Source organism: Plasmodium gaboni, chromosome 11 (genome assembly GCF_001602025.1).
Source record: "Plasmodium gaboni strain SY75 chromosome 11, whole genome shotgun sequence".
Classification (NCBI taxonomy): domain Eukaryota; phylum Apicomplexa; class Aconoidasida; order Haemosporida; family Plasmodiidae; genus Plasmodium; species Plasmodium gaboni.
In genome coordinates this window covers 1,310,303-1,325,963 of record NC_031491.1, presented here as the reverse complement: position 1 = coordinate 1,325,963, position 15,661 = coordinate 1,310,303, and the positions used below count along the sequence as shown (strand labels likewise).

Below are 15,661 nucleotides of genomic sequence, written 5' to 3'. Positions count from 1 at the left end.
TAATTTTTTTTTATTTTTTTAATTATTATAAAAAATAAATTTATTATTATTTTTAATATTATATATTTATTAAAAAAAATAAATAAATTTATAATTTTTATTTTTTTATATTAATATTATTTTTTCATTAAAAATATTTTAAATTTTTTTTTTTTATTTAAATTTTTTTTTAAAAATTTTTTTTTTTTTTTTTTTTTTTTTTTTTTTTTTTTTTTTTTTTTTTTGAAATAAAATAATTAATGGGTTAATATAATTTTGAATATATTAGAGTGTCTGATTTAAAAATATACATATAATATATTTCTTACAAAAAAAAGTAAAGTAAAGTAATAAATTTTATACATGCATAATAAAAAAAAATATATATATATATTATATATTTATCATTTTTGTATTTTGATATTATATATATTTTTTAATATAATACCTTTTATTTATTATATTTTTATTTTTAGTATGTCCAAAATAATTCTATTTTATATTACATATATATAAATATACATTTTAAAAGAAGTGATATGCTTCATTATATATATATATATATATATATATTACTTTTTTTTTTTTTTTAATATTTTCCCAAGGTAAAAAATTAGAAATATACACATATTTATACAAGTATTTTATTAACATATAATTTCCGAATAGACTTATAAAAATATTAAACAAATAATATATAAATTTATATTTATAGTAGGTAATATATATTTTTTAGTAAAAATTCATATAAAATATATATATATATATATATATATATATTTATTTATTTGTTTGCAATTTTTTAAAGTGCCATAAATATATATGTAAGAATGATTTCTTTAATTGTTTTAATAAAAATACATACATATATATATATTTTTATATTTTCATATATTTATATATACCTATTTCATTTTGATCCTCTTAAAATTTTATAATTATTCTTTTGAATATACTGACTTTATATGCAGACAATATATAAATATACTTTTATATAATTGTAAATGTACTAATTCTTGGTTATTTGTGCTTTTGTATAGTTTGGTATATTTACATATTTGGACTTTTCATAATAATTTTATGTTTTTATATTATTCTTTATTTATTTATTATTTTTATTTATTTATTATTTTTATTTATTTATTATTTTTATTTTATTTTTTTTTCTTTTGTTAATATTTCCCTTGTAAAAGTTTTATGCTTTTATGTTATGCTATAGGGGAAAAAATTGCATATTTGTATAGACATATGAATAATATGTATTAGTAAATATATATGTGTGTAGCTTTTTTGTGTTTGTTTTTAATTATGGTTTCTTTATCTATCAATTAAGGTCTAAAAAAAAAAAAAAATGTCAGATAGTAAAAAGAATTACAACGAATCTAATGTACGATATAAAGTAAAATATTCAGGAAAAATATTTGGTAATAATATGAAAAAATTAAATGAAAATAATAATCATGATTTTACAACTGCTGAAGCAGCATGGATGGAAAAAAAAAAAAAATTATATAAAGATACAAATAATCAACCTTTATGGGATTTTCGAAAAATTCAAATAAATCCAACAGAAACTGATGAATTAATTAGTTTTCCTTCAAATAAAATATCATCAAAAAATTATGGGAAATATTCATTTATATTTAAAGGATTATATGAACAATTTTTGAGATTACCAAATATATGGTTTTTATTAATTTCTTTATTAGAATTTATCCCACAATATCAAAATTTGAGTAGTTATATGTATTATTCCAAACATTCTTCTTTTTTCTTACTTTTGTTTTTTATATGTGTGTCTATTATAAAAAATATATATGAAGATTCTAGAAGATCTAAAATAGATTATCAAATAAATAATAGATTATGTCATATGTTAGATGGACCAAATTCACAATTAAAAGCTGTAAGATGGATGGATTTATCAGTTGGTAGTATAATTAGATTAATAGAAAATGAACAAGTTCCTGCAGATATTCTTTTATTAAGTTGTAATAATTCAGAAGGAGTTGTATATATTGAAAGTTCATTACTTAACGGAGAAACTAATTTAAATAAAAAATATTGTGTAAATGAAACAAGAAATGAAATATCTATTTATGGAATAAGTAATATTAGAGGAAGAATAGTTTGTGAAAAACCTAATAGTAATATGGAATCATTTAATGGTTCTTTAAAATTAGATGCACATCCTCGTGCTACTTCTTTATCTATTAATAATGTTATATTTAAAGGTTCTCATATTAAAAATACAGAATATATATTTGGTGTTATATTATATACAGGTAATGATACAAAAATTATGAAAAATATATCTAATAATAAACACAAATTAGGATATGTAAATAAAGAATTAAATTCTTATACAATTATCGGTTTAATATTTACATTTATATGTGTATTTATATCCGTTTTGTTCAAATGGACTGAAGATGATAAATTTAGAAATGGTTCTCACTTTTTTTTAATTACTGTTAAAGATAATATATGTGAATCTATAGTTAAATACACATTATTATATTCTAATATTATACCTATTAGTATATTAATATCAGTAGATTTGATTTCTATATTGCAAAGTATTCTAATTGAAAATGATAATCATATAAGTACATTCGAAAATGATGAAACATCAGAACAATCTGTTATGGATGATATGGATAATGAATTAGGTGATTTTAAAATGGATAAATCTCTTACCTTTTTTAAAAAATATACTTATTTTTTAAATAACCGTAGTAAAAATTTTACCAACAATAGATATTCCTCTACAAATACTGAAAGAGTATCTGATTTTAGAAAAAGCTTTTTAGGTACATTTGATAAACTAAAATCTCTAAAAGAATACTTTTATAGTATTAAAAGTAGAATTAATTCTAAATCAAAGTCTAATAATATTTATAATAAAGGTTCTGTAGGGGGTAGTATACGTTCAGATAAAAATAAACAAACTACATTTTCAAAATCGTTCATAAACATTTTTCAGCCAACAAACTATAATGGGGATTCCCAAATGTTAGTTGATAATAATAATAATAATAATGATAATATTTGTCAAGAAGAATATCCAAATGTAAATAATTCCAAAAATGTTTGTGTGTCTGAAGATTTATCAAATAATAAATACATACAGAATGATTATCTTCAAAAAAGTGAGGAACAAAATGAGGTTCATTCATTAAATAATAATAATTATGATAATAAAAATGAGAATAATTTACAAAGTGAATTTAGTAATCATAATTTTAGAACCAATGGATGTATAACTAAAGGAACTACAAAAGAGGATATATATAACAATAAACATATATCATTAAATAGTAGAAGTAAATCTAATCAAAAAGGAATATTAATAAATAGTAATGACATAAATCGAAGAAAAAAAAAAAATCTTGTTCAAAAAATTTTTCCCTTTTTTAAAAAAAAAAAAACAAACATCTCAGAAGATGTATCTAAAAGAGTTTTTAGAAGAAGTAAACAATTAAATATAAATCATTACAATAGTGAAAAATATAATGAAAATGATAATGATGAATATGGTTGGGGATTATGTTTAAATTCAAATATGCATGGAGATTTAGGAAATGTAGATTTTATATTTACAGATAAAACAGGAACATTAACAAACAATAATATGACATTTAATATGTGTTCTATAGCAGGAAAAACATATGGCTCCAAATGTAAAAATAAAAAAAAAATATATAATGTCGCTAAATCTAATAAAGATAATAAACTTAGTTCTTATGATAAAAATATATTTAAGAAGAAGTTTTCTTCTGAAGCATCTATAAAGAAAATTTCATTTCTTATGGATTTTTCAAATAATGTGAGTTCAAAAAATGATCTAACACTTGATGATCCCACTGAATTAATATCTGACGAAGGAAATAATTACCTTAGGGATAATTATGAACATACATCCGATAAAAACAATGGTAACAACAGAAAAAGTGATAGTGAAAATAACAGCAACAATAATAATAATAATATTAATAATGATTATATTAAACAAAGTGGTGAAAGTAATATATATAATAACCAGAATGATACACTTAATACACAAAATAATATGTATGATGCAAACAATGATATATATTATGATGAATATAATAATGGGAATGAAGCAAACATAAAAAAAAATAACGCAAATAATCATACAAATTCGAAAAGTAATAAAAAGAATTTTATAATCAACACATCGGATATATTAAATAATAATAATGATCAAAAAATAAATAATTTAAAATACAAATCAAGCTCTTCATGGAATAGTAAAGCAAAAAAATCAAGTTATATTAATTTGAATTCATATAATAAATATCAATCCTTTCAAAATTCGTCTATTTTATCTTCTTCTTTATCATCTACATGTTCATCAGAAACTGAAGATGAAAATGTATCACAAATGATGTATTATAGCTCCTCAAATTATGATAATGTAGATATAAATAATGATATGGATAGTACTAAAACCTATTCTCATTATACAGAACAAAATTATTATAATAGTTTAAAAGATGAAAATTTTGAAAACAAAAAACAGAAACAAAAACAAACAAACAAACAAGCTAAAAATATACAACAAAATCAAAATGGTGAATGGGAAGATAATAGATATACACAAGAATCAATAAAGAATCAATATTTTTTTGATAGGAATTATCAAAAATTTTTGATGAAACAAAATTCCCCCAGACCCAAAAGTTTTAGATTAAATATGAATTCCAGTTCTGTTAAGGTAAGGTGTGATTTTAATGATACAAAAATATATAATGATTTAAATTCTCAAAGTTGGAGAGGATATTACATTGATGAATTTTTTAAATGTATGACTTTATGTCATGCTGTTACTCCATTTATACAATTTGATTATATAAGAAATAAACATTTAACATATACGAATTCTAGAAGTTCCAAAGGAATTTCTAATAATATGGACAGATACAATATAAACAACAACAACAATAATTTTAACAATAATTTTAACAATAATTTTAACAATAATAATAACAATAATAATAACAAACAGTTTTCTAATGATTATATGAAGAATAGAAATGATATGATTTTCGAATCATCCACAGATTATTATGCTAACCAAGATGAAGCAAAAAGAAAAAGAGAAAAAACACTTTTTAATAATGTAAGTCATTGTGGAGACATGCATGAATATATGGATAACAAAAAATATAGAATGAAAAGAAGCCAAACATGCAGCAATAATAGAAAAATATTTTCTAATCAAAGAACCTTACACGATTATACATATAGGAATAATAACTTGAAAAATAAAAATAGTTATTTAAGAAATAAAATAAAATCAAAAATATTCCTTGATAAAAGTTATCGAAAGAGAAAAAAAAGTTCTGTAACTTATAAAGGATCAGATATATATAAAGGACTTGAAAAAAAAGAAACGAGCAGATGGAAAAGGTTATTATATATGAAAGGAAGTAACAATAGAAATATATTCTCAAGGATAAAAGATTTTAAATCAAATAGTATAATTTATAATAACCAGGATAAAAGTAATGATTTTAAGAATTATTATTTTAATAATAATAATAGTGAAAAAATTAACAGATCATTTAATAAAAGACATAGTGCTGTTTCTTTTAAGCAAATATCAAAAGAAAAATTAATACCTATAAATAATCTTATAAGTAATAGATATGATGAAGAAACATATCCCAACGAAGAGTCGGCTTTTAGTAAAAAAAAAAAGAAAAATTCAGAAATTGTATCATTTGCAAGTGGAAAGAGTGATTTAGGATTCGAAGAAAGAACAGATTCACGAATAGCAGATAAAAATATGGAACTCCCTTATAATGAATTAGAAAAATATAAATACATGAAACATATAGATAGTAATAATAAATATATTAATAATAATAATAACAGTATTCATATGAGTCATATGAGTAGTAATAATAACAACTTTGAATCACATATATATTTGGATGCTATAAAATATCAATCGAGTTCATTAGACGAAGAATGCCTTATATATAGTTCAAGTTTTTTAGGATATAGATTAGTATTAAGAAATAAAAATACCATGTGTATTGAGATTGATGGTTCATTTAATAAATGGTCCATTATAGGTGTCAATGAATTTACAAATAGAAGAGGGAAAATGTCTATTGTTGTAAAACCTGACTCAATGGAATCTGGATCAATATTATATGTAAAAGGTTCGGATTCATCTATTTTATCCTTACTAAATTTAAAATATAGTAAATTTTTAGATAGAAAAATGTCAAGAAAGAGAAGAAATAAAAACGTACAGAAATATAAACAAAAACGGGAAGATTATAATGAATTAAGAACTAATGATATTAATATAGAAGAATTCCAAAAAAGTAAATCGCTCAGTTTGAAAAATTTTAAGAATAACAGACCAAAGGTTTTATTTGGTGAATATACCCTAGATAGTAATAACAACAACATAAACAAAAATGATAAAAATAATAGTAACCATAATAGTAATAATAATAGTAATAATAATAGTAATTATTATTATAATTATCATTATGATTATAATAATATAGATGCAATGGAAAATGAAAAATACTCATATGCATATGAAGACAAAGAAGATTGTTATGATACAAATAATGGTGATAGTAATAAATATAAAGAACGTTATCGAAGATTAGAAAAACAATTACGTAAATTTTCTGTGAAAGGATTAAGATCTATGATTTTTGCATTTAGGTATTTAAGTGAAGAAGAAACTATTAGATATAAAAGAATGTATAATGATGCTTGTTCATCTATATATAATAAACAAGAAAGATTAGAAAAGGTTGCAGAGGAATTTGAAAAGGATTTAATATATTTAGGAATAACAGGTGTAAAAAATGGTTTACAAGAAAAAGTACCAAAGACAATTGATATATTAAATCAATCAGGTATACGAATATGGATGTTAACTGGTGATAATGTTGAATATTCATTACATGTTTCATTTTTATGTAAATTTTTAAATAAACATACGAAAATATTTCATGCTATGTTAGAAAATACTAATACGAAAAAATTAAAAAGAGAAGGTATGGCATTATATGAATTATTTCAATTGGAGAAAGAAGAAAAAAAACCATATGAAAATTTATGTTTATTAGTTAATGGTCGAAATTTACAAACCTTCTTAAATCATACTGATTTACAAACACACTTTTTAAATATGGCTTGTACATGTGATGTTGTTATAGCTTGTCGAATTACAGCGAAACAAAAAGCTTTTTTAGTACAGTTAATAAAAAATAGATTATATCCAACTCCAAATACATTAGCTATAGGAGATGGTGCAAATGATATAGCAATGATACAAGAAGCGAATATAGGTGTAAGTATAATGACATCAGATTGTATTATATCTGCTGGATATTCCGATTATTGTATAAAGAAATTTTGTTATTTAAGGAAATTATTATTTATATATGGATCAAAACATTTATATACTATTAGTATTATATTATATTGGAATTTTTTTAAAAACATACTTCTTATATTACCAATTTTTTTTTATCAAGCTTATGCTTCTTGGAGTTGTGTAAAAATTTATCCAGAATTATTATATACCTTTTTTAGTATATTTTGGGTTTTTATACCTATAATATATTATATGTTTTTACAACATAATTTAAATTATGATATTTTATATAATATACCATTATTTTATGCCTTAAGTAGAAGAAAATATAATATGAATTGTTTTAAATTCTTACCATGGATTTTTGAAGCCATATTTTATTCAATGATTATATACTTTTTTGCATATGCAGCACTTAAAGAAAATTCTCATTTGAATAATGGTGAAGTTATTACAATTAATACATTTGGCAGTATATGTTTTATAGGATGTCTATTGATTTCAATATTACGATTATTTTTAGAAGGATCCTTATGGTCTCCATCTATACTTATAACATGTTTCGGTTGCTTTTTATTTGTGTTTTTTCCATCTATTCTTTTTATATGTTTTGCATATTTATCAAATGAATATATAAGAGAAGTTTTCAGACAAACATTTTTGTGGGCTCCTTTATATGTACTATTAATATTATGGTTTAGTACGTGTATTATTTCATATATGTTTATTAATTTTACAAAATCTATATTATTTCCAAATATATATAATGTTGTAAATCATTGGTTATTTGAACAATATCAAGAAAAACATAATAAAAATAAATACATTTTCTCCATATCTGGTAAAAATAAATTTATAAAATTGAGAAAATTTGGAAAAAAACTAAAATATAAATTTAAAAGAAATTATAGTAAGAAATATGATACAAATGTGGCAAGACAAAATACTATGGATCATCATTCTTTTAAATCTGGACAGGATCAGAGTAAATGCAATGAGCAATTTATGAAGGAACCTTTTTTTTCTAATTCTTTGCTAAAGTCAAAGAATTGTAAATTTGAAAAGGATCCTTCTTATAGTAAATCAAATATTCATATGGATGAAGAGCAAAAGTATAAAGGATTAAAAGTTGTGTTATCAGAGCAAGTTGTGCATGCGAAGGAAAATTTAGTTTCCTTTAAGAATGAAAAAAAAAAAAAAAAAAACAATAAAATTACAAGCATGAATGTAAATCAGAGCATAATTACAAATAATAATAATATAAAAAATGATGATGATAATAATAATAATAATAATAATTATACTAATGATCATAACAAAAACGAATTTAATGATAACCATATTCAATATAATAGTAATAATATATTTAGTCATACACAAGTTGATCAAAATAATCTCTCCATTAAGAGCCAAAACAATATTAGGTTAAATAAAAATGAAACGGATTATATAAAACAGAGTGAAGAAGATTATGAAATCAATCCTAATATTACTTCTTTAAGAAAAAGAGAATGTATAAATGATGCAAAATATATTGACAATAAATCATATGACAATAAAATATCCAGTCACCATGATGAAAAAGATGGGTTTAAAAGTGATGATAGGAGTTTAATTAATAGTACTATGATGGATTATAAAAACGAATTCACAGAAAATGATACAACGTATAGTTTTAACGATAGTCATATGTTTTATAACATACCATCAAATTCTAAGGTAACAAAAGATTATAAAGTAATTAATTCCAGAATAGATGAATCTATAATGGCTGATATGAAAAACTGTTTAAATCCATTGAAAAATACATTTTTAGTAGATTTATTACCACCTGGAAAAAGATTCAGAATAAATGAAGAACATATATATTTTAAAAATAATGAACGTATGGAAAATATACCTGAAGCTTTAGATGTCAATAAAAAATATTATCATATAATTCAAAATAGAGCTGAATATTATGATAATGATTCACTTTCGGAATTTTCCTATACTAGTTCAAATAGCTCAATTAATAATAAAAAGAAAAATGAAAATACCCAAAAAGAAATAGTTAAAGTCAGTCATTTAATTAATAGATTTACATTGGCATTTAAAGATATGCAATTAGAATCAGGATTTCAAATACATAAAAAAAATAAATTTTATAAAACATTTACACCTTGGTATCGTTTTATATTTTTATTATTAGGAGTATTCTTTTTATATGTTTGGAAATTAGAATCATCTCTGAGCCAATTATGGAATATGCCATCAGATGCATCTACTGATTTATTTATATTATTCTTATCACTTTTATTAGAATTAGTTTTATTAGCTGCTACTGTTACAACATTTTTCCCTAATATATTTATAGAAAATTTTAATAAAATTATTAGTGCTGTCGTTATATTAATAATAACTTATCATGTGGTTAGCTATTCCGTAACACATATCGATGGAGTATTTCAAGCAGTTCTATTTCCATTATATACTTTTGTTATATTAAGATTACCTTTTGTCAATGCTGTTTTATGTAATATTATATTTTTAGGCTTATTCATTATACGATTTAATGGTGATCATTTTTTAGATAAAAAAGGGTTAGCACATTATATACCCCTATTTATTGGTGTTGATGTTTTTGTTGGCTTTGTCGGTTATCGATTAGAGTATAATCAAAGAAAAAATTTCTTATTGGAATATTCAGTAGAATCATCAAGAAGAAAACAAAGAGAAATTTTAAATACAATGTTACCCCCTTTTGTTGTTGACGAAATGATATATTCAGAATTAAATGAAGAAGGTATCCCTATTTCATTAAAAGCAGAAGATATTAGTACTGTCACCATAATTTTTTGTGATATATATGATTTTCAAAATATTGTGGCCAGTATTGAACCTACTCGCCTAGTGGAAGTATTAGACAGATTATTTTTATGTTTTGATAAATGCACTGAACAATTTAATTGTACAAAAATTGAAACAGTTTTTGAAACATATTTGGCAGCTTGTGGTTTGGTAAAAAGGGAAAAAGACGAAGACGAGTTGGAAAATAATACATATAGTAATAATAATAATGATAATATAAATAATAATAATTATAATAGTAAAAAGAGGAAGAATAAAAATAACAACAACAACAATAACAATAACAATAATAATAATAATACTTCTGATGATGATGGTGAATTTTTTGATGACGATGATGCTACTAATCAACATATATATAACCAAATGAAAGGTCAAGAAGATGCACATGATTCTATAGATTTTGCTTTGTCCATTCTTCATGTAAGTAGTCATATTAAATATGAAAATTCAAAAATGATGTTAAAGAAAAATGATTCATTTGATGATACTAATGATGATACACATAATGTAAATGACTCATTCAATAAAGAGGAAAATGAAAATGATAATACTAATAATGATAATAACAAACCAACACGTATACGAGTCAAAGTAGGTATACATTCAGGACGAATTATTGCAGGAGTTGTTGGTTCAAAGAAACCACAATATGCCCTTTTTGGTGATACTGTTAATACAGCATCAAGAATGAAAACCACAGGTAAACCTGATTATATACATATATCTGAAGCTACGTATAATTTAGTTAAAGATGATAAAACATTAATATATGAAAAGAAAGAAACAGAAATCAAAGGAAAAGGTATCATGACAACCTACCTATTGACATCAGTGATTGGTTTAAATTATCCATTTCTTCGTGACGATGTAGAACAAAAAGGTCATTTTATATCAGAATTATATGAAGATGATTTAAGTAATAATCTAAATTATGATAAGACTCAAAATATTATTGGTTTCTATTCAAATAAAATTAATCAAAATAATGATGGTAATATAAATGAAGGTATAATAAATAATAATATGAATACATTTAATACAATCGATGGAGATACTAGTAATTATTATGTAAATCTTAAAGATTTATCTTTGAATGATTTACCTAATGAATATATTAAAGATGTGAATACACATTATTGTGAAATTATAAAATTAAGAAACCTCAAAATAGGAACAGCTGTGGGATATCAATTAAAACAAAAAGATATTTATAATATGACATTTTTAAATAATGGACTTAATAATGATACAGGAACAAATTTTAATACATATATTGAAAGTCATAAAGATTTTGATGATATAAAAGATCTACGTATTGGAATGAATAAACTTTCTGTAAGTGATTCATTATATTATTTGAATGAAAATGTAATAAGAAATGAACCAACAAATGAATACAAAAATAAAGTAAAAATAAAAAGTGTAAATACAAATAAGAGATGCTATGAATATGGACATTTAAACGAAGGACATATTATAAATCCTAATAATGATTACCCTAACGGACAAATGGTTGAAGAAGATGATGAATTATTATTAAATAATCATCATAATAAGACAAATCTAAATAATAATATATATGATGTAAGTAAAGAACTAATTGAACATAATGAAGAAGATTACAAAAACATATTAATGTGTTCAAAAAAGTGTGAAAATTGCAATGAAAATTATTGTACTCCAAATGATTGTAATAATCATGATCATGTATATCATGTAATGTATCATAAAAAGCTAAGTAATATAAAAAAAAATTATTTGAAAAATATAAGAAAAGATGCAAATATTAAAAAGGATATAGAAAAAGAAGAATTAAGTAAGATACATTCAAATAAAAAATCATTTAATTTTTTTTATTTATTTTCTTATATATTGAATATTTTCCCATTTATCGGTAAAATAAATAAAGAAGAAAATAATAAATCATATAAAAAAGGAGAACAAGATAAATCATCTAAAAGAATAATTGCTTTAAACAGTGAATGGATATTCTTAAAATTTAGTGATAAAAATTTAGAAGCAAAATATAGAGCACATTTTTATAGTAACAAATCTAATATCAATTCAATTGAACAAGCCTTAATTATATTTTTAGTTACATTTGTTATGCAAACTTTAATATCTAGTACTGTATCTATAGTATTTGTTGATCATAAAAGAGCAACACAAACATTACATATAAACTATTTTGCTTATTGGTCAGTTCGATCAGTATATACATTTTTTGGATTTGTGTTATGGCTTTTATTTCATTATAGAACACGGCCTGAAGTCTCATCTTTATTAAACATAAAATGGATGATATTCTTTTTAAATTTATTATTCATATCAGCAGCTTGTGTATTTTCAATAGCATATTTATGGGCTATATCAGAAACAGATCAGACAACATCATATACCATATGGATGACAAATGATACTATTGAATTTTTTTTTTATTTAGTTATATTACATCATAACACAGGAATGTTATTCCAAACGTGTATCTTAGTAGATTTGTTATTTATTACTATGTCATTAACTTTTATAGCAACCAGTGTTGTAAAAACAATAACAACAGATTCGACTGTGTTATTAATACCTTGGTATGTAGCTTTTAATTTAATTTCCACCTATTGTAAAGAATCAATAGATAGACGAACTTTTTATGCAAATGAAAGTGCAAAGAAAACAGAAAATAGAGCAACAGAACTTTTAAATGATATGTTACCAAAACATGTATTAGAAGAATTTCAACAAGATAAATTAAAATTAGCATATACACATGATAGATTGACATTTCTTTTTGCTGATATTTGTGGATTTACATCATGGGCAAATGGTGTGGATGCATCTGAAGTTTTAACATTGTTACAAAAGTTATTTGCAAAATTTGATAATGATAGTACAAAATATGGATTATATAAATTATGTACTATTGGTGATGCTTATGTAGCTATTAGTGAACCTGTTACTGAAGATAATAAGGATTATGATCCAGTAGATGGTACTGAACGTGTTTTAGAAATGGCCTACTCTATGATTAGAATTATTAAAGAAATAAGAGAAAAATTATATATTCCAAATTTAAATATGAGAATTGGATTACATTATGGTTCATGTGTAGGTGGTGTTATTGGTTCAGGGCGATTAAGATATGATCTTTGGGGTATTGATGTATTAACAGGAAATTTAATGGAAAGTAATGGTATACCTGGTAAAATTAATGTATCAGAAACACTTAAAAATTTCTTATTACAACAATTTAAAAATAGATTCATTTTTAAACCACATACAACAATAAGGGTTATATACAAAGATGTCAAATGTTTTATTATTACAGATAAAAAAGAAGTAGAATCCTCAAACAACTCTAAATTATTACAAAATAAAAACTATCTACTTAACAAAAAATTTAGCACACAAAATTATTTAGTCAAAAATATATTTACCAAGAAAAAACACTCAAGTATCTCTTCTAAGAATATTCATTCGTATGATGAAAAAAAGAAGAAGAAAAAAAATGATTTATTCTATATAAATGTGAACGATCCCCAGTCAAATTGTTAAAAACACAAAAATATATATATATATATATATATATATATTATTATATTGTTAATTTATTTACCCACATAGATGGCTAAAGTTGTGTGATTTAAAAGTATAGTTAATTTCTACTTTATTATATTATACTTTATACATTTTTTTTTTTTTTATGTTTTTTTTTTATTAATTAACATATTCTATTTTATTCTGGATTTAATTAAAATATATAATCCATATATAATGTATTTATTTATTATTTTTTTTTTTTAACCTTAATATATAAATATATATAAATATGTGGATTATAAATAAAATGTTTTTAAAGTATATATAACTTGCTCTTTTCCCTTTTTTTTTTTTTTTTTTTTTTTTTTTTCTTGGTATATACACAATTTTGAATATTTTATTTATTCTATATATATATATATATATATATATATATATATATATATATATTTAATATAAATAAATAATTATATATAGCTGTCCCATACAAATATTATATACATTTTACTATTATGTCTCCATAAATATATATATAATACATACGTATTATTTTATTTATTTTTTTGTTTAAAATTTTATGAAATATTTATGCACATAAATATTTTTCTAACATTCTTTTAACATACATATATATATATATATATGTATATCTTTATACATTTATAATTCTTGTTAATTAAATATTTTACTTATTTCAAAAAAAATATTAAAAGAATCAATTCAAAATAAGAAATGTTACAACTTCTAAGGAGAAATGAATAAAAAGGTTGAAAATAAAAAAGTTAAACATTTAGCAGATGTACTCGCTACCTTAAATCAAAATGAAATTGGTACATAAAAAATAAAAAAAATAAAATATATAAACATATTAAAATATTATTATATATATAAATTTTTAATATACATTTATGTTTATATATAAGACTTAATTAGTTTTGTGTATCTATTAAAAAGAATATAAAAAATTATATATTATATACATTTTATTTAAATATATATTTTATTTTAATATAAATTCTGAGCTTTCTTTTCTTTTATATTAGAACATTTTCAACGTTTATTCAAAGAAAGAATATCAGCAAAACCCAAAAACTCAAAAAAACCGGCTGAAGAAATTAATTCAGTCTTACCACATACAAAAAGATTTCCCAGTCCATTGAAATTAAACATATATACAAAGCACACAATTTTTAACTTTTATTCTAATTTACTTCAAACCATAAGAACAACCATATTTTTTCGTAAGAACATAAAAATTTATATATATATATATATATATATTTATTTATTTATGTATGTAAAATATAATATCTTTTTTATATACATTCAAGAAACTACTATAGTATTTGTAACTACATATATATTTCTATTTTGTCCACTATTAAATAAATATAGGTTAATCATGGAAGTGAAAAAATGGATAAACAAAATCTACAACTCTAACCACATTCATTCTTTTATTAGTAGCACAGCTGGAACGTTAGCTTCTGTTTTTTTTAAGAAGTCTTCAGACTTTTCCACATTTATATACGACAAAGATATAATCACCACGTCATTCATAACACAAATAATAATAAGAATTATATATATTTTTTTATTTATACTATGTAATATGATTATGCTTAAGCACTATGTTTTATTAATGAAACATTATTCTGCCTTTTATGCAACTGTCCTAAATTTTTCCTTAAATTTTTTTTTAAGTGCTTTATGCGGTATTGTATTTTTTCATGAAAAAAGAAAATTTTTTTGGTTCTTTGGAGTTACACTAATAATTTGTGGATTAGTTTTTATACTTAAGGATATAACAAATGAAGAAAAAATAAAAATAAATAAAAATAAATAAAAAATAAATAAATAAATAAATAAATAAATAAATAAATATATATATATATATATATATGTCAATATTTA

The 15,661-nt window shown here is 21.5% G+C and overlaps 2 protein-coding genes across 2 annotated transcripts; both read left to right on the top strand.

Annotated features, from left to right (window-relative positions):
• Nucleotides 1-1,330: 1,330 nt before the first annotated feature.
• Nucleotides 1,331-13,762, top strand: PGSY75_1138400 (guanylyl cyclase; the record flags this gene model as incomplete). The annotated part of the gene is made up of 1 exon (XM_018786503.1): nt 1,331-13,762. One exon carries the CDS (start codon nt 1,331-1,333, stop codon nt 13,760-13,762), a length of 12,432 nt encoding a protein of 4,143 aa, XP_018641298.1.
• A 1,387-nt stretch (nt 13,763-15,149) lies between these two features.
• PGSY75_1138300 (putative membrane protein) lies at nt 15,150-15,593 on the top strand (the record flags this gene model as incomplete). The annotated part of the gene is made up of 1 exon (XM_018786502.1): nt 15,150-15,593. The coding sequence occupies one exon, from the start codon at nt 15,150-15,152 to the stop codon at nt 15,591-15,593; it is 444 nt and encodes a 147-aa protein (XP_018641297.1).
• Between the last annotated feature and the right edge of the window lie 68 nt (nt 15,594-15,661).